The 24,292-nt window shown below is 50.1% G+C and overlaps 1 protein-coding gene across 1 annotated transcript in view; it reads left to right on the forward strand.

The window, feature by feature from the left end:
* The window catches only part of MARCH4 (membrane-associated ring finger (C3HC4) 4, E3 ubiquitin protein ligase), a 104,867-nt gene that overhangs the window by 72,449 nt on the left and 8,126 nt on the right, over positions 1–24,292 (forward strand). Inside the window, exons 2-3 of the mRNA XM_012651466.1 lie at positions 8,404–8,559; positions 13,516–13,708. Coding sequence (XP_012506920.1) covers positions 8,404–8,559; positions 13,516–13,708 — 349 coding nt within the window. The remainder of the gene's footprint in view (positions 1–8,403; positions 8,560–13,515; positions 13,709–24,292) is intronic.

Here is a 24,292-nt window from a genome sequence, read left to right on the forward strand (position 1 = left end):
TCTTCACTTTCAGCCCACGCCTTTACTTCATATGTCACCTAGAAAACAGAAAAAATCGGAAGGAAAACCCACCAAATCCATAATTAATTCTTGTCTGTCATCCAAATGCACCATCAGCAGCATTCGACAGGGCGGGTTGATCCCTCTTTCCTTAAAACACATCGTCTTCTTCTTTGCTCTAAGAATATCGTGTTGTCTTCCCACCTCACTGATCTTCCCTTTTCAGTCCCTTCTGCTGGTGCCTCCACGTCTCCTGACCTCTAAACATTGGCATCCTTTAAGGATCAACCCTGAAACCCTTCCTTTTCCTGCTTACACTCACTGCTTTGATTATCTCATTGAGACTCCCAGCTTTGAACATCCTCTGTACACCAGCGACTCAAATGTATATCTTGACCTCTCCCCTAAACCCCAGACTAGTATGCATTGCAGTACTTACTTGATGTCCCCACTTGGATATCTAACACGTGTCTCAAAGTTGACACTTCCAAAACTGAGCTCCCAATCTTTCCTCCAAAACCTGCTTTTCCTGCCATCTTTCCCATCTCAATTAAAGGCAGCTCCCCATCCTCCTTAATATGTAGGGCAAACTTCTGCTTCTCTCTCATACCACATCCAACTCATTGGCCAATCTTAACATCTATATCTTAAAAATATAACCCCAAACTGACCATTTCTCAAGATGTCCACTGCTACCATAATGGTCCCGAACACCATCATCACTCACCTGGGTTATTAGAACTGCCTCCTGTCTCCCTTCTTTTTTTGTTTGTTCTATTCTGTTTACAGTAGAGCAGCTAGAGTGATCCTGTCGAACATGGTCAGATCATGCCACTCTCCTTTGCTCAAAACACTCATGATTTCCCATCTCGTTCATAAATGCTACATCCTTAACATGGTCCACAAGCCTTGCCTGATCTGTCTACCCCCAATCTTGATCCTGTTATATCTGTGACTTCGTCTCATACTCCCCTCCCTCTCACTCACTCTACCCCAGGTACACCAGCCTCTTTGGTGTCCCTAGAACATGCCAGACATGCTTGTGCCTCAGGCCCTTTGCACTGCCCAGAATGCTCAGCCCCCAGATAACTGCATGGGTGGCTCCCTTGCGTTCCTCAGATCTTCACTCAAATATCCCCATTTGGCGAAGTCTTCCATAGCCACCCTGTTTGGAATTTCAACCTGCTCTGTCCCTTGTACTCCATTTTCCTTTTCTCTGGTTCTTTTTCTCCATCGCATGTGACAGCATCTTAGGTACTTACAGTTTACTTGTCCTTTTTCTTTCTTTCTTTCTTTCTTTCTTTCTTTCTTTCTTTCTTTCTTTCTTTCTTTCTTTCTTTCTTTTTTTTTTAAATAGAGATGAGGTCTCGCTCGGGCTGGTCTCGAACTCCTGAGCTCAAGCCATCCTCCCGCCTTGACCTCCCAGAGTGCTAGGATTACAGGTGTGAGCTACTGCACCTTCCTTATCTTATTTCTTGTCTTTCTCAACTAGAGAATTTCAGTCAGTTCCATTCACTGCTGTATCCCTATCACCTAGAACAGAACCTGGAACAGAGTAGATAAATATTTAGTGAATAATGAGTGAGTGACAAGGCCCAGAGAGGTTAAGCAACTTGCCCAAGGTCACATAGATTGTAAAAGCCTAAATATACCCAAGTCCATCTGGGATTCGAGCCCAAGCTCCTAACCACCATATTAGTCTTAATAAAGGAACATTTCCCTAAACTGCACCATAAGGCTGGTGTCCCCATTGTCTCCCTTGTTCTGATCTCCCAGAACTGCAAACTGCGGCATGGTCGGGGGCTGTCTCTGCTACACTATGCTGTATTTATTTCTTTCCACTCTGTGGCAGGGATGCCTGGCACCTGTGTGGGTGGAAGGGGAAGTCTTTGGCTTACCTGCCATTGCCACGGCAACCAGGTAACCTAAGGACTCCAGAAGTGAGACTTTCAGATTGAAAGAGGCAAAAAATGAAGCAAGCCTGAAATAAACAAAGAAATCTATGAATGGAGAAACAACTGGAGTCTTGTGCCTGCAGCTTGCTGTGTCACTGGCAGTGTTAGGGAGGAAATACAGTTTCTCCTCAACCCTCCTAAGTTTGTGGTTGGGACAAAGCCCTGTAACAAAAGACAGATTAGCCAGAGAAAAACAAGCATGTTTGTGAACGTATGCAGTGCGCATTATGTGGGAGAAGCCTCAATCAAAGGTAATTCAGTGGCTTAGAACTCTGGCTTATATAGCATCTTCAGCAAAGAACAATACCTGGTTAGAGAAGTGACAAGACAAAAGAAAAGGATGTTGAGTCTCTACAGGCAGCGACTTGGGAGGGAAGGCAAACAAATGGCAGATAAAGTTTAGTTAGGGGAGCCTGTTAGTATAAATCCGTCTGGCATCACCTCAAGGCTGATGAGGGTGTAAAGTTGTCTTCAATGGTTCAAGTTTGTTCTCCTGGTGGAGATGGGGAGGCAGGATACCTTTGTCTTTGCGAATAAATCTCTGTCCTGCTTTTAGCCAAACAGAGAGAGGGCAGAGAGCTCTCGTGCACCTGCTGCTCCTTAATTGTCTTAGCTCATCGCTCCCTCCTATCTGGGGGAGGCAGAGTCTAGACTCCCACAGCAGCGAGAATGTGTCCTGTTCTCTTCTCCAGCCTACCAGATCGGTCACAACCAAGGGCGAGAGGGTCACTTCATCCTGCCTCCAGCCTCTAGCGTGACCCTACTTAACCCATCCAAGAGGCGTGTGCTCTTCTGTTCAGCGTACCCTGAAGAGAAGGTCCCCCAAATGCTCTCAGTGTCCCCACGGTAACAAGGGAGCAAGCCGGGACTAGAGGTCAGGAGAACTGTGTTCTGGTCCTTTGTCCCAGAAGGGCAGGCTCTCCTAGAAAGTTCTTTAATCTCTACTGCTCTCTGTGGCTCAGTTGACCCTTTTCTTAAGGCACATGATCCCTTCCTCACCTATTGGGCCTATCTTAGAGTGACAATAGGGAAACAAACTAGAGTTATAGAAAAAAACTGCAAAATTAAAGTTCTTGCAGAAACGTGAGTCAGAATTGTGTTTTAACAAGAGGACTTACTTGTGCCGGCACTGCGCCGAGCATTTTGTGTGCATGATCTCGTTTAATCCTGAGAACTACCCTTCGAGGAGGAAGCTACTGGCAGTGGAAGGATGAAGAAACGGAACATCAGAGAGGTTGAGAGGCTTGCCCAAGTTTGCTCCTAACCACTCCCCCACACTGTGCCCCTTGGGGGTCGAGGGATTAGAGAAGACCCCATTTCTCTTGTTTTAGTCATTCCCGGGACAGTCTCTGGCCCCAAAGCTCTGAGAAGATCATTGAGGAAGTGTCTGGTGCTCTTCGCATTAATGAGCCCCTTTGATCTGCGAGTTTGCTGAGCTCTGCGGACAAGATCACGTTAATCCTCCCAACACAAACGCTGGAGCGTCAGGCGCTGGGCCAGGGCGGCCTGTCCTTTCCCGTGCCCTGGTGCCTGTCCACGTGTGTCTCCGACGCGCTCAGTTCTACGCGTGTGCAGGAGCAGCCCGGCCCCCAGAGGATTTGAAAATGGCTAAGTGCTGAACTGTGGGGATGATGGGAGACTCGGCTGAGGAGCCTGAGCTGGGCCAGGAATTGGGTGGGGTCCGGAGAGGAGGAGACAGAGACTTGTCAGGACAGGTGTAGGCGGGACACCAGGAACTGGGGGCAGAAGGGGGACGGGCAGAGAGGTGTGGTGAGGCTTGAAGTCTAAGGGCTATGTGACCTTGAGTTAGTTATTTAACCTTTCTCTTCAACAGAGATCTCTCTCACGGTGAGAGATTTTTACTAGGGCAGAGGGGGTGAGGATCCAGCTCAGTTTCCATGTTGCACCTTTTTAAATTTCTCTTTTTTTTTTTGAGACAGGGTCTCACTCTGTCACCCAGGCTGGAGTGCAGTGGCATCCTCATAGCTCACAGCAACCTCAAACTCCTGGGCTCTAGTGTTCCTCCTGCCTCAGCTTCCTGAGTAGCTGAGACTACGGGCACAGGCCACCATGCCCAGCTAATTTTTATATATATATATATATATATATATATAATTTTTTTTTCTTTTTTGAGACAGAGTCTTGCTCTATCACCCGGGCTAGAGTGCTGTGGCATCAGGCTAGCTCACAACAACCTCAAACTCCTGGGCTCAAGCAATTCTCTTGCCTCAGCCTCCCGAGTAGCTTGGACTACAGGCATGCGCCACTGCACCCAGCTAATTTTTTTGGTAGAATCAAGGTCTCACTCTTGCTCAGACTGGTCTTGAACTCTTGAGCTCAAGCAATCCTCAAGCATGATTAAATGAGATCCTGCTCACAAGTTGCAGCCTCCTGGCATGCTAGGATTACAGGGATGAGCCACCACACCCAGCCTGATTGTTCTGGTTTTTTGTAGAGACCGGGTTTTGCTTTTGCTCAGGCTGGCCTTGAACTCCTGGCCTCAAGCAATCCTCCCACCTTGGCCTCCCAAAGTGCTGGGATTACAGGTGTGAGCCACCACTCCCAGTCCATTTTAGCTTTTAACAAAGTTCACTGCAAGGACCGTCTTCATAAGTCTCACTAAGTCCATCTGGCTCATTTCCACTTTTGTTGCTCTTAAAGACATACACAGCTGACCAGCAGAAGATGGTGAAGGGTCCAGGGTAGGGCCTTTTAGAAGCTCTAAACCCTAAAAAGATTATGGCCTTCCTCCCAAATGTACATAAAAATATATTAAATCATAAAATACAAAACTTGTCTGAATGCCAGGGTTAAAATAGCTTATTTTTGGGTTTTTTCCTCCTAAAATCCTGGATCACTTCCTTCATCAAAGTTAAACTTTTCTAGCAGTTTTGGTGTCCTTGCTTCCTAATATTTGCAGTGCCAGAAGCAAGTCCTTTTTCTGCCTTTTGGGTTGTCCAGCACCAAAGGAAAGTGAGGAGAACTGAACAAGTCATTATGGGGGAAGCAGCACATCCCCCGCCCCTCGGCCCCTTAGCCAGGCCAGGGGACCTAGGGGACCAGGCCAAGGCATGCTCTCTCCTTCCCTCTCCAGGTGAGCATGTTGAGGGGTCTGAGCTAGGCTCCAGTGGACCCCAGAGTCCCACATCCAGAGCAGTCTTGTTACTGGTGGTGCCCCAGACAGCAGCTCCTCCTGCCTTGTCTCGTGGCTGCTGCTTGGGAAGCGAGACACAGGGACTTTACTCTTGCTCGGCACCATTTCCAGGGACCAGAAGTAATGTCTCTTACCTGATCGGCAGTGTGACATGGCTGCTTAACAACCCGATTAATCAAACCCAGCTCATCCTGCTAGAATTAATGAGCCTAGGAAACGCTGCCATGAATAATGAGGGCTCTTGCCACTCCCCCAGCACCTCTCCTCACTCACCCCTCCTATTTCCTCCTCAGAGCCATTCGGCAGCTACTCAACCCCAAGAATGCTCAGGTCTTGGTGGGTACAGTGAGTGCCCGGCAATGTGGGCACCTGCCACCTCTTCTTCCTCTCCCAGGAACCACAGCTGCCCACCTGGGGCTAGAAGCCGGCCATGCCCTAGCGAAGCAAAACCTCTGGTTCATCAAATAGACACGCATGCGTTCAGCTGTCAAAGTCGGATTGAGCATCTGACAGTACCAGGCACTGTACTAAGTGCTGGGGATGCCAAGGTGCATAAGGCTCTGTCCCTGTGAGGGGTCACAGTGTAGTGACCACAGACAAATGGAGACTGCAAAACAGAGGGTTGAGGGTGGACCTGGAGCCACGGCGAAGGGGCCAGTTGATAATGAAAGAACAGAGGGGGAGCCAGGGAGGGTTTCGTGGGGATGAGCACCTGAACGTTTCTGCCACCAAGTTCACTCACTGCACAAATACACACAGAGTGCCAGGCAGTGGGCGGAATGCTGGGTGCCAGAGTCAGCAAGATGGACGTGGTTCCCGTTCTCATCCTTGTTCCTCAGGGCAGTGCAGGAAAGTCACTTGATTTATTTTCTCATCTACTCGTTCAAACACGAAAAGTTGCTAAGGGTGTAGGGCTCAGCTCCTGCAGAAAAAGGTGCAAGATGAACACCTTGCTCCTGCCTTCCAGGGCCACTCTGGAGGTGGACAGGCCTGCACAGAGATCCTCATAACGATGTGCTGAGTGGTCTGGCAGGATATGGCCAAGCCGCTCACACTCAGCATAGGGCGCTCAGAGATCGAAGCTTGAGCTCAAGCTGGGGAAGTCAGGGATGACTCCCTGTAGGGCTGGCATTAGAGCCCTCTAGGAGACAGAGTAGCAGTTTTACAGGTAGGCCAGGTGCAACAGGATATTCTAGACTTCATGTAGGCCAAGGTGAGGTCTTTGAGCGATAGAAGTTGAAGTGGAAGGGAAAGATGATTCCAGGAATCTTGGAAGGAAATGGCTAATTCTATAGTCTGCGGCAAAGAACACGATTAAAAGTGCAGATAGAGATCTGTGATGTAGAAGCCAGGAGCTTCTGTGCTTCTTACTAAAAGTTGAGAACCAGGTAGTTTTATGGATGGTGAAATCCCCAAATTAGCAGGGACATGGCTCAAGTGGCCATATCCCAAACTCAACAGAGTAGGGCTTAGAGATTGGGACTGGACATGCATGTGGTGGGTCGTTTGATAGGAGGGAGGCAGAGAGGCTGGGTAACTGAGCTAGGGGTGGAGGCACAAAGGATAAGGGAGGAGAGGCCGTGGGCAAGGCCAGAGGGACACAGGCTGGGAAAGGGGGTGGGCCCAATGGCAAAGGTCTCTGGCAAAGTAAACAGAAGACATGGGTGGATGGGGACCTAGTGAGCAAAAGCGGTGGACCCTGGGCTAGGAGGGTGACGAGACAAGAGAACAAACAAGTGGGGGATGAGAGAGAGGAGAGGGAGGAGGAGTGGGTGAAGCTCATAGAGGCACTTTGGGGCCCCCCTGGCAGGTGACACAGAGATGCAAGCTTCAGTCGTGGTCATCTGACATGCTTGCAGGGAGCTCTGGAGAAGGAGTCCAACTCTGCAGTCCACTCACAGGGGGTGTCAAATCCTGACATCGTGGAGCTTGGCCAGGTCCTTTGCCTTCCTGCTTCCAGTTCCCCCAGGTTATACTTCCCAGCCACTCCCAGCCAGGCAGAGGGTGGCTGGAGGGACCTGGGACTTCAGGGAGGGCATCTGCCCAACCTCCTAGGTCCCCAGGGATCAGGGATGGAGGCTGCACAGAGAGGACCTGGGTCTCTATGCCTCAGCCCACAGGAGACGGCAAAGGCGCAAGACCAGTCAAAATGACCCTCACAGTCTACTTTGAAAACCTGCACTCATTGTTAACATTTGACGGTTGGGAGATTTTACATAAAGATCCCCACTAGATCTCTGCATCTACAGCTGGCTGCAGCTGATGGTGGCTGTCCCTTTAACCTGAGTCTGGGCTTTCCAATTCACTCCAGTCTCCACCAGCTAGCTTTTGTCACTTATGTTGCCTGTCCTGAAGGCATTTGAGTTTGCAACCCTTGGCTGAGTCTTTACAGAGAGGTCTGACACCCTGTTTAGACAGCTAAGGCTTCCTGGGAAACCAGCCCCCTCATCCTCACAGAGCCCCAGGACCTGAGCAGTGCAGGAAGTATCGTCCTGCCGAGTACCAAGAGGGGCAGAGGACTCAGAACTGCTGGCAGAGCCGACTGAAGTGGCTTGGCTCCCACGGTGTGGGCGCTGGAGCCCAGGCTGAAATTGCCTATATTAAAATAATGTAAGGCCATAAGGCAGGACTAGTGATCAAAGTCTGACTAGTAGAAGTATAGCTATAGCTGAAAGTTAACTAGCCCTTGTTCCCTAACTTCCCTACTGCTGTAACTGCTTACTGCTTACGTGTCATTTATCCCTGATAGGTGTAAGATTGATGACTTCCCAACCAGCTTCTATAGATAACATCTCTATAGATAACATGCTATGGTAAAATCTAAGCCTGGTCTTTGAGATATCTCCCACACTGTGCATTGGGTCAACCGGACCAGTGGCCAGGCATGCAAACCCGTCCAACAATCCCGTTACCCCCTACCCAGGAACTCCTGTTTACCAAGAAGACAATTTCTGCTCCCCAACCCTATGAGTTCACCTCCCTCCAGTCATTAGACCCAGTTCCCTAGCCCTTTGTTCACCAAACTACCTTTAAAAATCTTAGCCCCAAATTCTTGAGAAGATAGATTTGAGAAATTTCTCCGGTCTCCTCACCTGGCCCCTAAACTTTCTCTGCAGCAATTCCTGCCATCTCAGCATATTGGCCTTCATCTCTCCTCCCGGGTGGAGTCTGGTGCCTCCATACAAAGCCTGCGGCCCTGTTGTGGGGGGCGTGGTCCCGCCTGGCTGGGGGCCCCAACACACCTCGGTACCAGACTCCCTGCTCGGCCTCACTCCTGCGCCTCTCTCCCTGCAGGGGGAGCTGCTGAGCCCCTGCCGCTGCGACGGCTCGGTCAAGTGCACGCACCAACCCTGCCTCATCAAGTGGATCAGCGAGCGGGGCTGCTGGAGCTGCGAGCTGTGCTACTACAAGTACCACGTCGTCGCCATGAGCACAAAGAATCCCCTGCAGGTACTGCGGGGCCTGGGCCTGGGGACCCCACACTGCCCGGGCTGGGGGCGGCCTGCGGGCGGGAGGGCGTGCAAGGACCTCTGTGTTTTCTCTTCTGCCTCAGCAAGAATAAGAGGAAGGGATGGGTCAACGAGAGAAATAGACACAGAAGGAAAGAAGTGCGGAGACCCAGGTGCAAGAGGGAGAGTAAGTAAGCCAATGGATGAATGAAGGGATGAGGAAAGGAAGAAGGAAGGAAGGAAGGAAAGGAAAGGAAAGGAAAGGAAAGGAAAGGAAAGGAAAGGAAAGGAAAGGAAAGGAAAGGAAAGGAAAAAGGAGTGAAAGGAAGGAAGGATGGACGGATGGAGGGAGCGAGAAAAAGAAAAGAAAGGGAGGAAAAGAAAGAGCAGAGGGCAGAAGAGAACGGGACCCCCCCAAAGACAGAGGTGGGCGGGGTGGTGAGCTAAAGCTGAGGACTGTGGAAGAGGTAAGGAGAGGGGACGCAGAGGCACTTCTCAAACTTTAACACATGTGTAATTCACCTGGAATCTTGGCCAATGCAGACTATGGTCAGTGGGTCTGGGGCGGGGCCTAAGACTCCGCATTTCTACCAAGCTGTCAGGTGATCTGCTGCGGCTGCACCCCAGACCATACTTCCAGTGACAGAAGATAGAGAGAAAAGTGGAGAAGAGGCAGGACAGGGAGGCAGAGAATAACGGGAAAACAGGCAAGAAGGAAGAGAGAAGGAGAGGAGAGAATGTGAAAAGGCTACTACGAAAAGGCCAGGGTCGGGTGAGGCCTGCTGAACAGATTCAGACGGAACTTAGGGCTCCCTCTGCCCCCACCCCAGCCTGCCCTGACACATCCATCCTTCCCTCATAAATGCCCCCCAATTCAACAGCTCTCCCTGCAAGGCGCACACATACACAGAGCATTTTGCTTCTGAAAATACCGCCACATAAGCATCACCAGCCGGTTGAGCTGCCACATCATCAATTAGCCACTATCATAGTGAAGATGGGACTTCAGCTGCCTGGCAGTTTCCCTGCTCCTCGCTGAGGCGGAGGGGGAGAGTCCATCCTGCAAGCCCGGGAGGGTGGGTGGTTTGATGGTGGCAGTGAGGGGGGGTCTTTTCACGGCGGGGCAGCGGGAAACACCTGCCCCTGCAGTGTCCAGGGTGTTCTACTGTAGACCTATGGAGTTTTACACAGGGTTCTCCCAGGAATGGGTGTGTGTGTTTGTGCGTGTGCAAGTGGGCTGGGGGTGAGGGGCACTCCCGGACGGTGGCACCAAAAGCCCCAGGCCACTTAGCCATCTTGCTGCTGTACAAAGGGACAGAATAAGAAGTGCCTTTCCCGGCTGCTGGTTCCATCTTCAATTCGCTTCAAAATCTTGAAGTGTCTTAAAATAGCAGTGTCACGAGACAGCTGATTCCACGTCCTCTGGGCTCGAGCAGAGGACTAAGTGCATTAACCCTCCCCTTCCTTTTCAGCAGGCGCAAGCCTCAAGAAAGGGTCAGATTCCAAACCCACGAGCCCACCACAAAGTACCCTACTTTGGCTACACCCTTGGCTCATAAAGTGAAAAACCATTTAGGGATAACTTTTTCCTGAGGGTAAAAAATAAGAAAAGTTTATTCTAATCTTATAAATCAGGTAAGTAAGTGGCAGTGTTGGCAATATTGGTCTACTGGTCTATTCTTCAGTTTCTACCCTGCCTTCAACTGTGAGTTTCTAGACACTGGGACTCCGTCCAATTCTGTTGCTCCTGGAAATGCAGTGATGTGTGCTCAGGAAATGTCATTTCACTTCTGGACAGGACCAGAAGAAGGAAGTAGTTGGGACTAGAAGCAGTGCTATGTGGTTGTGACCCACATTGTCCCAGTTGTATGTTTGGAGCTCTTTGGGCCCAGCCAAGTGTCAGACAGCTGCCTGCCCATCCTCTGTGGGCAGCTCCTGCTCCCACAGCCCAGCCAGCCAGACCGTCTGCAGTCTGGGATGGCACCGGCAGGTGCTACCGCAAGTGGGTGGAGCAGTGGATGGGGACCCCGGCGCTGCCTCCTCTGTCAAGAGGGGCGGTTCCTTCCGGGTCCTCTGGGTCTCTCACCTCCTGGGTCGCGCCCCGTACAAAGTTGTGAGACATCACACAGCTATCTACTGTGGGACGTCATCTCAGTGACACTCTGGAAGCAACGTTTCTAGCCAGAAGAACCACTGAGAAAGGAGTGACAGCAAGGTCCTTTGGATCTCGAGGCTGCGTGGCTGCTTCCTGCCCTCTCTTTGCTGCCTCTGAACTGCAATTATATTAGTGAACATGCAGTCAGTGATTATTAGGTGCCAGGCAGTGTTCTAAATATTCACATATATTATCTAATTTAATCTTGAAAACAACCTGATGGCATGGGTACTATTATTCTTAACTTACAGATGAGACAATGGAGGTGCAGCATGTTTAGCCGTGTGCCACGGTCACACAGCTCTTAAGTGTCACACAGGGCATTCGACTCCTGGGTCCAGGCTCTGACCCTCTACCTGTGGTGCACAGACACGTTTGGGAAGACCCTGCCTTGGCACGCTTATCTGTATTTTTACTGAAACATAGTAAAGAACACCCTTCAGAGCACTGGTTTGAAGGGTTATTTCATGTAACCCTCTCAATACTAGGAAGTAGGAAGGACCAATTATTTCTGTTTTTATGGAAGGAAAAATGGAGGGTTCTCCTGATTTATTGACTTCCACAGGGTCACACTCAACAAGTAGGAGCAGAGCTCAACTACACTTGGCTCAGCGCCCCTTCCTGTTACTAGGAAGGAAACATCCGGTCTTGTGCTCTTCCGCCTTTGTCCGATCGTTGGTGCTGCAGGACAGGAGTTCAGAGGATGGAGACCTCTAACGATACTGAGATCAGGATCTCGCTTGGAATGAGGTTCCAACTTTCTGGGTGGCTGGTGGCAGCACGGCCTGGCACCAGGAGTGTGCTTCTCCCCTTCCCAGCCCTCCTCTGCGATTTCAGAGCTCACTCGTTCTCTCTCCTTTCAGCTCTTCCCCCACATCTCTGTGTACCCCCACACGATGCAGACAAGAGGAGAGTGGCTCGTCCACAGCCCCCCCACCCTGGTCCTTCATCATCACACCGCACGTTGGGTCAGGAGCCCCGTTTGCATTCCACAGGTGGCTTGGGGGATGGTAGCAGGGGCTTTAGGGATGAAGGGGACCTTTCTGTGCCTCTGCACTTGGGATTTTTGAAGTCTAGAGGAGCAGGAGAAGGTGAGGGTTATTTATGTCTCAGTGGTAGAAACCAAAAGCTCAGGCAGAAGCTCTCTCCTTCCAGGTAGCGCTTTCCTGGGAAAAGCATTTCTTGTACATGAGAGAAGCCTTACGATCAGGCCACCTTCTGGAAAATTTCTCTGTTATGTGTAACCCAAGGCTGGGACCAGCAGTGGAAAACGTAAAGGCCCAATTACCTGTAATGGGATCTATCTGTATACTTACACGCAAAGGCTGATATCCTACATCTGGACCAACAAGTGATTTGCTTTCCAATGGTTACGATTGCTTGGGGGCCACTGGCCGCTCCCAGCTGGAGCCAGAATCGGTGCTTCCATCCAGCGAACACGTAGTGAGGGGCTCCCTGTTGGCAGGTGGGAGGTAGCCTGCCTTTGCTCCAAGTTCAGACTGAAATGCTTTCTGGGGGTGTTCTCTGCAGAGTGTCATGCACATCTCTCCAATCGGAAGATGTCTTTCCCCCCGCCTTCCCAAATCTGATCCTGTCAGCTCCCTGCTTAAAACCATTCATGGCATCATGTTTACTCTTAGGACAAAGTCCAAAATCTCTGCCTATTCTACAAGATTCAGGGTGGTCTCCCCTCCTTACTTTTCCAGTTGTTTAATCCCACAAACTCTTTTGCTCTCTCCTCTCCACCCACTTGGACCTTCTTCTGGGTTTTCATACTCAACATGCTTTCTTCTGGCACAGGGCCTTTGCACATGCTCTTCCTGCTGTCTGGAGCACTCTTTCCTGCTTTCTTTGCCTAGTAAACACCTACTCAGCTCAAGCTTCACTTCCTCTGGGAAGTCAGATCTCACTATCATAAGCTCTCACTGTGCCATATTCCTTCCTTTCTTACTCTGATGAATTATAGTTGTAAATAATTATTTGGTTGTCTAAGTTCCCTGGACTGTAAGCACCACAAGGGTAAGGACCTTGTCTGTCTTTGCCTTGTGCCTAATCTCCAGCCCTTGGCATAGCAGCCAGCACAGAGAGAGTACCCAATCCATGAGTAAGTGCATGCATAAGCCCCAAGTTAGAATCCGACTCTTAGCTCATTTAGGCCTGTGCTGCCTGGATCAGCCATAGAATCACAGAATTACAAATGACAGAGTTGAAACTCACCCACACCCCAGCCTTTAACCCATCCATCAATACTGCTATAAGTATAGTGCTTTTTCTGTTAAAAAATGAAATATCAGTGTTGGTATACATTCAATAAATTCTAAGCTCTTTTTCTTATCCTGTGTCCTCTCTTTGTCTGTTGAATTAGTAATCTCCAGCACATATAAATTATGTTGCATGCAAGGTGGTATCGCAGAAAATAAGCCAAGGGGGGATAAAAAGGCCTGTGCTCTCTCAGAACCTATTAGTGAGAAAATAGACCATATTGTTCTGAAAAGAATATTCTGGGGTGCTGGAACGCCACCCACACTAGCTCTGCATTTTCATGTCTCCCTCCATTTCTCTGTCTATACCGTTATCCTCCTTCCCAGCCATGCCTGCCCAGAACCCCCTCCTTACAATGAATTACGATCACTTGGCGTAATCCAAAAGTTCAATGTGAACCTCAGAAACCTGCAAAAATTCCATTGTACTACAGGTTGGAATGTCAAATCAGAGGTGAGCTGTTGGAGCAGCAGAAGAAAGAGGGTTGGGGACGGGGTGAGGGCGCCCGAGCAACAGCTGACCTGCCCCCTGTCTTCCCAGTGGCAGGCCATCTCCCTGACAGTCATCGAGAAGGTTCAGATTGCAGCCGCCATCCTGGGTTCCCTCTTCCTCATCGCCAGCATCTCTTGGCTCATCTGGTCGACCTTCAGTCCCTCGGCAAAGTGGCAGCGCCAAGATCTTCTCTTCCAGATCTGCTACGGGATGTACGGCTTCATGGACGTGGTGTGCATAGGTGGGTCTGGGGCTTGTCTCCTTGTGGCGTGGCGAGCCACGCGGCAGTGCGATGCGCAGATCCCTCTGGATCCCTCTGTGTGGGAGGCCAAAGCAGGTGTGGCACCCAGCTTGAGATCTGCGAGCTGGGGAGAGGCCAGTGGCTTAGATTGCAGGCGTGCATGGGCAAGAGGAGGAGGCAGAGCAAAGAAGAAAGATCTAAATCTTTCCTGAACAAATCTGTCTTGTCTAACTGGAGATAAAAACGAGGAGGCTTGCCTCTAGGGAGATTTGGGGTGGGTCAGTTTGTCGGTCTATATGCCTCCAGCAGGTGTGCAAGGCCTCTGCTCCACTGTGTACGCCACGCTGCCAAGCACAACACTGATGCCTGTACACTCAATTCCATTCTCTTCATAGCAAAGTGCCTAGAAACAGCCACAGTGGCATCTGCCCTCCCTTTTTTCTGGCTTTCTATAAGCCTGTGCCAATGCCTAGGTTTCTCTAGTGGTTCCAGCCGGGTGTGGTGCTGGGGCCCCATGCACAGCTCCAGGGACCCCTATGGGAGTGGGAAATAGAAGGCTCCCCTGCTTCACCCTGGACTTCTGTACTCTCATGGCTTCAGTGTTCTAGAAAAAAGTTTAGTTCCAGCTTCTTCCCTGACTCCGTTTGCAAGTCTGTATGCCTCCTCTCTACTACCATGTTGGGGCGGGTGGTAGAGGGCTGGGTCTTTTTTCTCCCAGCTTATTATTGTGGTTGCCGACTCTGAAGGTTTGGTCAAGGGGCGAGGAGTGGCCTGGGTTCTCCAAGTGAAATGAAGCATGCTTAAGCATGGCCACACGTCCTAACCTGGGACTCTCATCTTGTCCTCTAGGTCACAGGACTGGGAGCGTTAGAGTTCCACTGCTGTCTTCTCTGGGCATTCGTATGTGTATTGTATTAAACATGTGACACTGCTCTGTTTGGCAAGAAAATATCTATTAGCTACAATTTGGCTGGGATAATGTCTATGTGAATTTCTTTGGGGTCCTTTAATATTAGGAATTAGAAGGGCCTAGAGACTTGCATACTGGTCGCAGCAGCCAGAGACCAGGGATGCTGGAACTCGTAAACGTGTCTAAGCCATCTTGCTGCCTCTCCATGCTAGCAAAACCAATACATCAACTCCAAGTTCAAGAGCCTTTTAATTATGGCACCTAGGCAGTGAGAGGAACAGACAGCCTAGGTTTGGAAGACTGTGAGTGGGGAGGAACTTGACATTCATGCATTCTAATTTATCTCCCCCTCCCACCAAACTCTCTTCCTACCCTGCTGATCCCTGGATTGTTGATGCCAAAAGCCAGGTGCGTCTCCATATGGAGGTTTGCGGCAGCTCTGGCATGGAGGGGAAAGTAGAGGAGGGCCTTCCTGTAGGGGCCCCTCCAGCTGCCCTTCATTCTCCTTCAGACAGGCTTTAGCTCAGTCCCTGACGTGTGCTTCTCTGAGATAATGCTTTCACATCACATGGCGTATTAGTCAGTATTGGCTGCAATAACAAACAATTCCAAGATTGCAGTGTCTTACCACAAATATTTACTTCCCATTGGGGCTTTGTGAGATGGCTGTGGTTCTGCTGGGCTTGGCTGGGCTTAGCTTCTGGCTGTGCCCTGGTTCCAGACCTGCTCCGAGTGTCTCCTTATGCTGGGACCTAAGCTAAAGGAGCAGGAACTACTGGGACGGGCTCTTTTCCTAGCCAAGTGCAGGAGCACGAATGGGCTGGTGGAAACTTGCAATACCTCTCAAAGCTCTGCTCAGACTGGCACACTGTCCCTTCCGCCCACAGCCAATGCAAGTCACCAGTAAGCCCAACATCAATAGGGTGGTGAGATGGTGAGGTATACTCCTCCTTCCTGGGAGGGAGCGTGGGCCAGAGAGAGGAGCATAAACACCATCCAATGCAGATAATGCCACAGATTCGAAGACTGAGTAGAACACAGAAGAGACCGTGTGATTGAGCAGTACAACCCCTTTGTTTTGCAGCTGAGAGAGCAAGGGCTCAGAGAAGGGAAGGAGTTTGCTCAGGGTTTTTGGCTGATTAGAAGCAAGGTCTCCTGACTCAGAGTCCAGTGCTCTGTCCATTAGCACTCTTGCATCAGATAGCAGGAGTCCCACGGCATGACTTATGGGATGTCTAAAGATGCCACCTGTGACTGTGAGTGCATCTGGGCCCACTTCCAGGGCCTCCCTGTGGCTCTGAGCCACCAGCGCTCCTTCCCTGGTCGGCCTGGTGCCCTGGTCTCTCCTGCTCACGGAGCCTCCTCTGAGCAGGGCTCGGTGCCGCTCTCCTCCTCCGTCTCCTACTTGGCTCTTTCTATCTGTCTGCCTTCTCCCTGGCCCACTTCTGTCTCTCTCATTCTTTTTCTTGTACACATGGTGACCTCAGTCCTTCAATTTGTGGTAGAAGAAGAGTGAGCTGAATATTGAGAGTTTTCGCATTGTTTTCCTTTCTTCCCTGCTTTTAGGAAAACATAACAGCCCAGGATGCAAAGCCACAGCATAGTCTGTCCATTCTGCTGTGACAAGCCAGGGACTGCTTGGAGACAGCCATTGGATGGGAGGGGGATGCATGGGGACCCTGATTGCTTTTGGTGTCATCCAAAAGTGGTCAGATATATTGACAGTTGGACCATCTCACCTTCAAGGAGCTCAGACTGCTCTTTCATTTTATTGATTATAGTAATAATTGGAGCTAATTCAGTTTCAGAGCATGTCCCTGGGGACAAGGATTATTCTTCTCATTTTTCAGATCGTGAAACTAAAACTGAAGGATTTGTCTTAGGCTGACTCAAGCGGCAGAGTAGGACTCTCAGTTCAGTGTTTTTCCAGGAGAGGCTGTCCATAGGGGAAAATGCTGGGAGATGAACAAAAAAACGAGTGATACGGGATCTAGACAAGAGAGTGGGAGGTGACAGGCAATAGTGAGAATCCACAAACAGATTCTTGTGGGTGCAGTCATGGGGGTTTGGTGATGGCAATGATCATCAGTAGGGATGATGGGGGTTTCTAAGGGTGAGATTCAAGTATTGGTCATTTCTCCTCTGCAGTGTTCTGGCCAGTAGGGGAAAAACACATAGCGCCACACAAGTGGGTATAAAAGTATCTGCTTTTTAGGAGCTATCTGGAGGGATAATCAGGTGGAGCCCATGACGCCTGCCATGATACCTTTATTTTTAGGCTCAACTGGACATTCCGACTCAATGGGACTACCAGAGAGCACACGTGGCATCAGAGTCACTCAGAGGAATGTGGGGCAGCAACCACAGTGCCTGGCATGGCAAGCTGGGCTCACCTCTGCAGGGGGGGTCCTCACCCTATGCCACATCCTAATCCAGGGCTGGTCTCTTAGCGTGCAAACAATAGCTCAGGGGCAAGGAGATGAGATCCATGACAGTGGGTGCAGGGGCCACCTGGGCACAGCGTCCAGGGTCCCCGCAGAGGTCATATTCCATTCAAGTCCCTGTACTCAGGGCAGCCCAAAGACACAGCCTCCAGGAGTGAAGCCCCCACCAATCAAGGGTTATCCCTACTCCAGGAAATGTTGTAACACAGCTGATACTCCCCCTTCATCAGATTTCCAGGGGGAAAAGAGCGAGAATGCCAACCCAGGGTCCAGTTTGTTCTGCGAGAAGGAGACAGTATGCCATCACCCCTCTCCTACAGCCTCCCACCCCTATAGGTGAAGCTGGACCTCTGGCCACCCACACCTGATTTACTACTGAACCAATGAGAGGCAGAGAAGTTAGAACAGGGGGCAGAGACCTGGCTGGGTCTGCCAGAAGGAGGCACGAGGTGGTCTTCTTGCCCCCATGAAGACAGAAACATAGGCAAGAGAGCCATGGCGGGGGCACCTGTCTACTTTTGAGGCACTCACCAGTTTCGAAACCTGATAAATGAGTTTACTCCAGTGGAAAAGGGGAAAACCTCCCTTCCAGAAGTCCTGAGAAAGCAGATAAAGATGATTTGGGAAGAGGAAGAAGAGGCTCCCTAGCAGAGAGTGGGAGGAAGGGATGCTGGGAGAGGTGTGTATTCTCAGGAAATGTTGGCTGAAAACCAATGACGAGTGGAGGAATCCATATCCACATACCCAGGCTCCTTGGATGGATGGGGCAGTTCAGCCCTGGATAGAAAGAAAAGGAGTGTAGCCCTGTGTTAGCTCAGAAGGCTGAGTAAGAGAAGAGGAACAAGACCATCTGCTACTGTGAGTCTCTGGACTTTCCCCATTTTTCAGATACCAGGAACAATTTATCTATTCCTTAAGACTGTTAAATGGCCACAGATAGTAAAGAATATGAGTAAACATAAAATGGATAGGTTTAATGAATCCCTAAAAACATATTTTCCTTCCCAATTGGAGCGGCGTGCTGAGGGAGAGCTCACGAGAGTGGGAGGGACACTGAGGAGAAACTCCAAGGGTGCCAATAGCGGCTGTGCAGACACTCCCTGCCGTGGGGCTACATCAGCCCCACCCCCGGCCGCGGCCACTGGGCTGGCTTCCAGGATGGTCAGTGGGCAATGAGAAGACTCCAGAGCAATGACTCAGAGAATGGCCTCCAGTGCCCACTGAAGGATTCTGCCGGAGATGATTACCAGGAAGGTCTGGGTTCCCCGTTTGCTGCGGCACAGCTCCAGAGTTGAGGACAGTGGCGCTGGACTTGGTCCTATCAGAGGGTTGTGCATGTAGTGATACAAGCTGCCGCTACAGACAAAGCATGTCTTGGCTCAGAGCCCCAACTTTCTAGACCAGTGCGCGCCACCGTGAAAGCCAAATGTGTGTTGCGGTGGACACAGCAAACCATCACATCCCTGCAAGGACAGAGAGGAACTGATTTAGGGCACAACAACCCTAAAAGATAAGCAGGGTGAGTATTATGATCCTTATTTAGCAGGTGAGGAAAGACTGAAAGCAACTGTGTTCCAGGTCGCACAGCTCAGCAAATGGTGGAGCTGAGGATTAGACCAAGAACCTCTGGCTCCAACTGCAGGGTGCTGTCTACTGCCTATTTCATCCCTGAACGCTCTGTGGAATGGCAAGTGCAGAGCGTGGGTGGGGAAACTGCTGGTAAGAATCAGACACTCAGTGAGCCCCAGCGGGTCCTGTCCTGTGTTCAGAGTTTGGAAGGTTGGCCAGTGTTTCATCTCCTTTGTGATAGGCAACTTAGAGAGAGGCTGGAGAAGTCAAGATGAAATTTGATGGTTTGTCTCCCTGTGAGACACTCTGGTGGAAGGTACTTGGGGTAGGGGAAGCCAAATCTACTAGTTAACATGAACTTGGGGAATCCACCCATTTATTCATTCAAAAATATTTATTGAGAGGGTTCTGGGTATACACATGCAAATAAGAGAGTTGCCTGCTCTCAAGGATCTTACATCTCCTGGGGGAGGCAGAGCAGGTGATCACTGATCCCCATGTAATGAGAGCTGGGACTGAAGTCTGGGCACAGGGTGCAGGAGGGACAAGAAACCTGAGTCAGAGGGGGCTGGGGATGGTCAAAGCCATTCATTCAGTAGCACTTATTGGCTGTTGTGTTCCTTAAACTGGGGAGTATTAACAAAGAGATGAACGAGACACAGTTCCTTGTCCTCAAGGAGCTCCCAGTCTACAAATCCATCACGACACAGTGGGAGGCTGTACAGGGTGCAGAGGAAGGTAGAGCAGGGAGCAGTGCACTCTCTCTTGGAAAGAGTTTTCTCAGGAAGGCTTGCTGAGTGAAGGACCTCTGTCCTTGAGCTAGTTTCAAAAGACAAATCACAGTTTGTGCAGAAGAAGGGGGAAGAACGTTCCAGGTAGAGGTACTGGTATGTGTAGAGGCACAGAGCTGTGCCATGAGTAAACGAGGTGTGCTTAGGCAACTTGGGAGGGTTTGTACGGCTCAACACAAACAGCCAGGCTGGGAGGTGGGTGATGGGCAGTGGGGTTGGAGCAGCTGGCAGGGGCCAAGGCCAAAAGGGTCTTGAGTCAGGCGCTGAGCAACTCATTGACCTTGCTGACGATGGCGAGGCGTTGATAAAATTTTAAACAGGAAAGAAGTATCATCAGATGTGTATTTTAAACTGATAACTCTGGCACCTCTGGGGAGAATGTGTCAGAGCTGGACGGGCTGGAGGTAGGGAGAGACCAGTTGGAAAATGCTTGTAATGGTCTAAGCAGGAAGCAAAGAGATCCAACGCAGTGGGGAAGAAGTATAGGGATGACCTTGAGAGGTACTTAGGATGTAGACTGGATAGGATTGTCTGGGTCCCTTCCAGGAGACTGGGAGCCCCCAGCTGTGGCTTGAGCAGGGACTGGGCACCACAGCTGAGCATGAGAATGGGACGGGCGATGGGTAGAACAAAGGACAACCAAAGGGTATGTCCGTGGCAAGGCGCCAAAACAAAAGGACCATCTTAAGCCTAAAATCCAGGCAGAGAGGCAAGAGCCAGTTCCTAAGCCAAGAGTTTGCAGTAGAAGAGAAAGACACACGGAGTTTGTTATGGACTGCAAGGAGGAGAAGGCAGTGCCAGGACTCGATCCCTTGGTCAGTGCAGAAGGAGGGAGAGGGCTTTTTATAGCACACAAGTGCTCCCCTCCTGGGATGCAGAGGAAGATATTGGGGGCATCGGGCCTGTTCTGACAAGGGCTGGTGACTGATGGGACAGCGGGTGGTGAAAAGGGAGGGCTGAGAATCTCTGTTGCATTCCTAGGTTTCTGTAGGCAGTTGGATAATAAGATTTGAAGACAGATTTGGAGGTCAACATAAGAGGCAGGTGAAGCTGTGGGTTTTGATGAGATAACGTAGGAGGAGTGTTTAGAGAGTAGGTGGCTAAAGACAGAGGACTGGGGGGCAGCAAACATTTAAGGGATGGATGAAGACAGAGAAGGAGAGAAAATAGGAGAGAATGAATCACAAAAGCCAGAGCGGTGGGTTTGCAGAGTGCAGTAGCAGCGCCACAGAATGGCCTGACGCTTGGGGCCACGGCTCACTCGGTTTCTTACTAACTTTGTGACCTTGAGGGATCTGCACAATTTCTCTCTGCTTCCCTTTGCTCATCTGCGAAATGGGATAATAATCCCATCCTCAATTTGAATGAGATGGCACAGGCAAAGGAGTAGGCGCCCATAACGGTCAGTGACCCAGGGAGGAGCACGGGGGCAGGGTAGATGCCCTCGGAGTGGGCACTCAATCAAGGTTTGCTGAAACTGTTCGAATCGGAATCCAGCCACAGCCTAGATACAGAGATAGCCAGACAGAATTCAAAGTCTGCTCTTATTTGGAGCAGCGCCTTTTATGGAAGGGTCTTGGCTCCCTCGCCCACGTCCCCTCAGTGAGAAGATCTGATTACACCTAATGTCCTCCTTCCACCTGCCTCCTCTTCCGTCATCGCTCATGACGCTGTCCTCTGCAGCAGAGAAGCTGACAGAGCCTCCCTGCAAACAAATGGGGCATTCTCTGCTCCAGTGGGTCAAGTTATTAGGATTTAACAAGAGCAAATTAATTAAAGGCTTTGGCACCAAAAAACATTTTTTTTTTTTTTTTTTTTTTTTTTAGTCCACAGACCTAAGAGATGGGCCATAAAAAAATCAACTCTGCAAAAATGAGGACCTCGTCCTCATCCTGTTTGTTTTTTACTTGTGAGTGGAATGGGGTCAGAGAAGGAAGGAGAGGAATGTCTGAGATTACCTCCAAAGCTTTAAAACAGTGCAATATGGTAATTAACAAAATTATAGAAAAACCCTGTGTTAAATCTTCTTCTGTGTGTGGTCCCCTGAGGTTCTTTCCAGTGATGTCGAGATGCCTGGCCCCTGTCCTCTGAGATAAAGGGATTTAAATCTCATTTTATAGCAAATGGCAGGGGGCAGGGCAGCAGGATTGTTGGAACAATTTTTATTTCCAAACCTAATTTTAATTCACATGAACTACAAAACACATATATGCCACAGAGATTCCTTCCTTTCTTCTCTCCTTCTGGCTAGAAATGACCCCACCTGTCAAACCTTTTAATTCTCTGACTAGGAAACTGAATGATTGGTGGAGGCAGCAGGATGCAGTGGAGACGCTAGGAAGAGAAGATCCGGGTCTGAGGACCAGAGTAGCCACTACCCACCTATGTGACCGTGGGCAGTTACTTCCTCTCTCTACAGCTAGTTGCCTCATCTATAAAACGAGAGGTCGAACCTGATAATCTCCGAGGTCCTCCTAGGACTGTGAAGTTGCTTCCGTTGTGAGAAGACGTCCGGGCTCCGGGAGGCTGACGATGGTGACAGCAGGGGATGCCCAGTAATGCCAGCCGGGCCAAGCGGCTGATGCGAGAAGCATCAGCCACAGAAGTGGGCAAGAGGACGCCCGCCCGCGTTCTGCTGTCTGCATGTGGCTTGTCCAGTTTTCTGGATTCCCTGACAGCTCATTCCCCCCCAGCTGGGGCTTCCTGTGCACGGCCACCTCTCTCCACAGCTGAGCTGCTGGATGCTAAGACATGGAAATGACTGATTTAGAAGCAGATATGCCAAATGAGCACTGTCCCCTGCAAAGCAGACCCCTCGGGAGGCACTCTGCTTATTCCAGTTGTGCTGACAAAGCTCAAAATATTTTAGGAACATCTTGTGGGAACTGTCTTTGGCACAGAACAGATTCAGGAGTGGCATGTCTGTCTGTTGGCAGTGGGTTTGTGGTTAGAAATAGCGCTGATCTGATAAATAAGGTGGATGCTCAAGCCAGCTAATACATTTTGGGGACAACATGAAACATGCCGTCAAGCCACAAACTTCTCTCTTTTGGCCCCTAACCTAGCGCTGAAGATATGTTAGTTAGGGTGACTTCAGGGGATATTAAAAAAAAATAAGGCCCAGGTGTCAGTGGTTTAACCCAAAAGGAGTTCCTGAGCGGTGGGAGATTCTCTTCTACACAGCAATTCAGGGACCCAAGCTTCTTCCATCTTGTGTTTCCACCGGCCCCTCAAGCTGCTGACTTTTAGCCTCCAACTAGGAGAAAATACGAGAGATGGCCGGGCTCGGGGGCTGACACCCATAATCCTAGCACTTTGGGAGGCTGAGGCGGGAGGATCCCTTGAGGTCAAGAGTTTGAGACGAAACTTAGCAAGAGTGAGATACCGTTGTTATTAAAAATAGAAAAAAATAGCCAGGTGTAGTGGTGCGTGCCTGCAGTCCCAGCTGCTTAGGAGGCTGAGGCAGGAGGATCACTTGAGCCCAGGAGTCTGAGGTTGCAGTGAGCTATGATGATGCCACTGCATTCTAGCCTGGGCAACAGAGTGAGGTCCCATCTCAGAAAAAAAAAAAAAAGGCAACATGAGAGAGCATGAAAGAGTCATCCTCCTGCCCCACCCCACCCATTTTTTCCCTTCATACCCATTTCTTAAATTTTGGTCTGACTCATGTTCACATTCAGTACTTGTCACCTGGTCCCGCTTGGGTACAAAAAACTGGAAAATGTAATTCCTTCTGAGTGGCTACTCTATACTAAGGAAGAGAAGTGTGGGTTTTTTGGGAACAGTTAGCTATCTCTGCCACAGAAAGCCAATCCCATTGAGAAATTTCCAGAAATGTTCTGTACTGGGATAGTTCAGTAGGAGAAACTACCCTAGTTCCTAAGGGTAAGCTTTTAAAAGATAAAACCCTCATCAGATATAGAAATTTTGGGCATGTTTGCTTAAATAAACTACTTTTGTAACTTTCTGATACCTTACATGAAATACAGGCTGGCCACACCCATGAGAAGCATGAAGATGTATCCGTGGAGAATGCTGGGCAGGCGGGGGCATTGCCGATCTGGCATCTCCCAGCAGCACCCCCTGAACCCACCAAAAATAGCTAGTTATATTTCTTCCTTTCCCCTCTTGCCTGCTACATTTTTTAGTCCAGGTTCTGAACAGGGCCGGGTCCTTGAGGCGTTGAATCTGGAAGACGAGTGTTTGGCAGGGTAAGACACAAGGTCTCGCCCCCAGCTGTCTGACAGTGGGGAACTCTGGGGGGAGGGGAGCACCCCTCAAAGTCACTACTGAAGATTCATGGTGGGAGGGGAGGCACAGGTATGAGGCCTGTTTCCACGTCTGCAGAATCAGCTGGTCTCTAGGCTGCTTTTCAGCTCTAGCATGTTATTCAGCTATAAACGATGACTCAGTCTGCGGATTGGGAAGGAAAACAGGAGATGAAAGAACAGGTGCTTGCCTTGGGGATGAGGTTGGCGATGAAGGAGGAAGAGATACGAGTGGGCTTTTTCTTTTTTTTTTTTTTTTTTTTTGAGACAGAGTCTCACTCTGTTGCCCGGGCTAGAGTGCCGTGGCGTCACCCTAGCTCACAGCAACCTCACACTCCTGGGCTCAAGCGATCCCCCTGCCTCAGCCTCCCGAGTAGCTGGGATTACAGGCATGCGCCACCATGCCCGGCTAATTCTATATATTTTTAGTTGTCCAATTAATTTCTTTCTATTTTTAGTAGAGACAGGGTCTCGCTCTTGCTCAGGCTGGTTTCGAACTCCTGAGCTCAAACGATCCGCCCACCTCGGCCTCCCAGAGAGCTAGGATTACAGGCGTGAGCCACCGCGCCCGGCCTGAGTGGGCTTTTTCTGTGTCCTGTAAT

Source organism: Propithecus coquereli, unplaced genomic scaffold, assembly GCF_000956105.1.
Source record: "Propithecus coquereli isolate 6110/MARCELLA unplaced genomic scaffold, Pcoq_1.0 Scaffold357, whole genome shotgun sequence".
Lineage (NCBI taxonomy): Eukaryota > Metazoa > Chordata > Mammalia > Primates > Indriidae > Propithecus > Propithecus coquereli.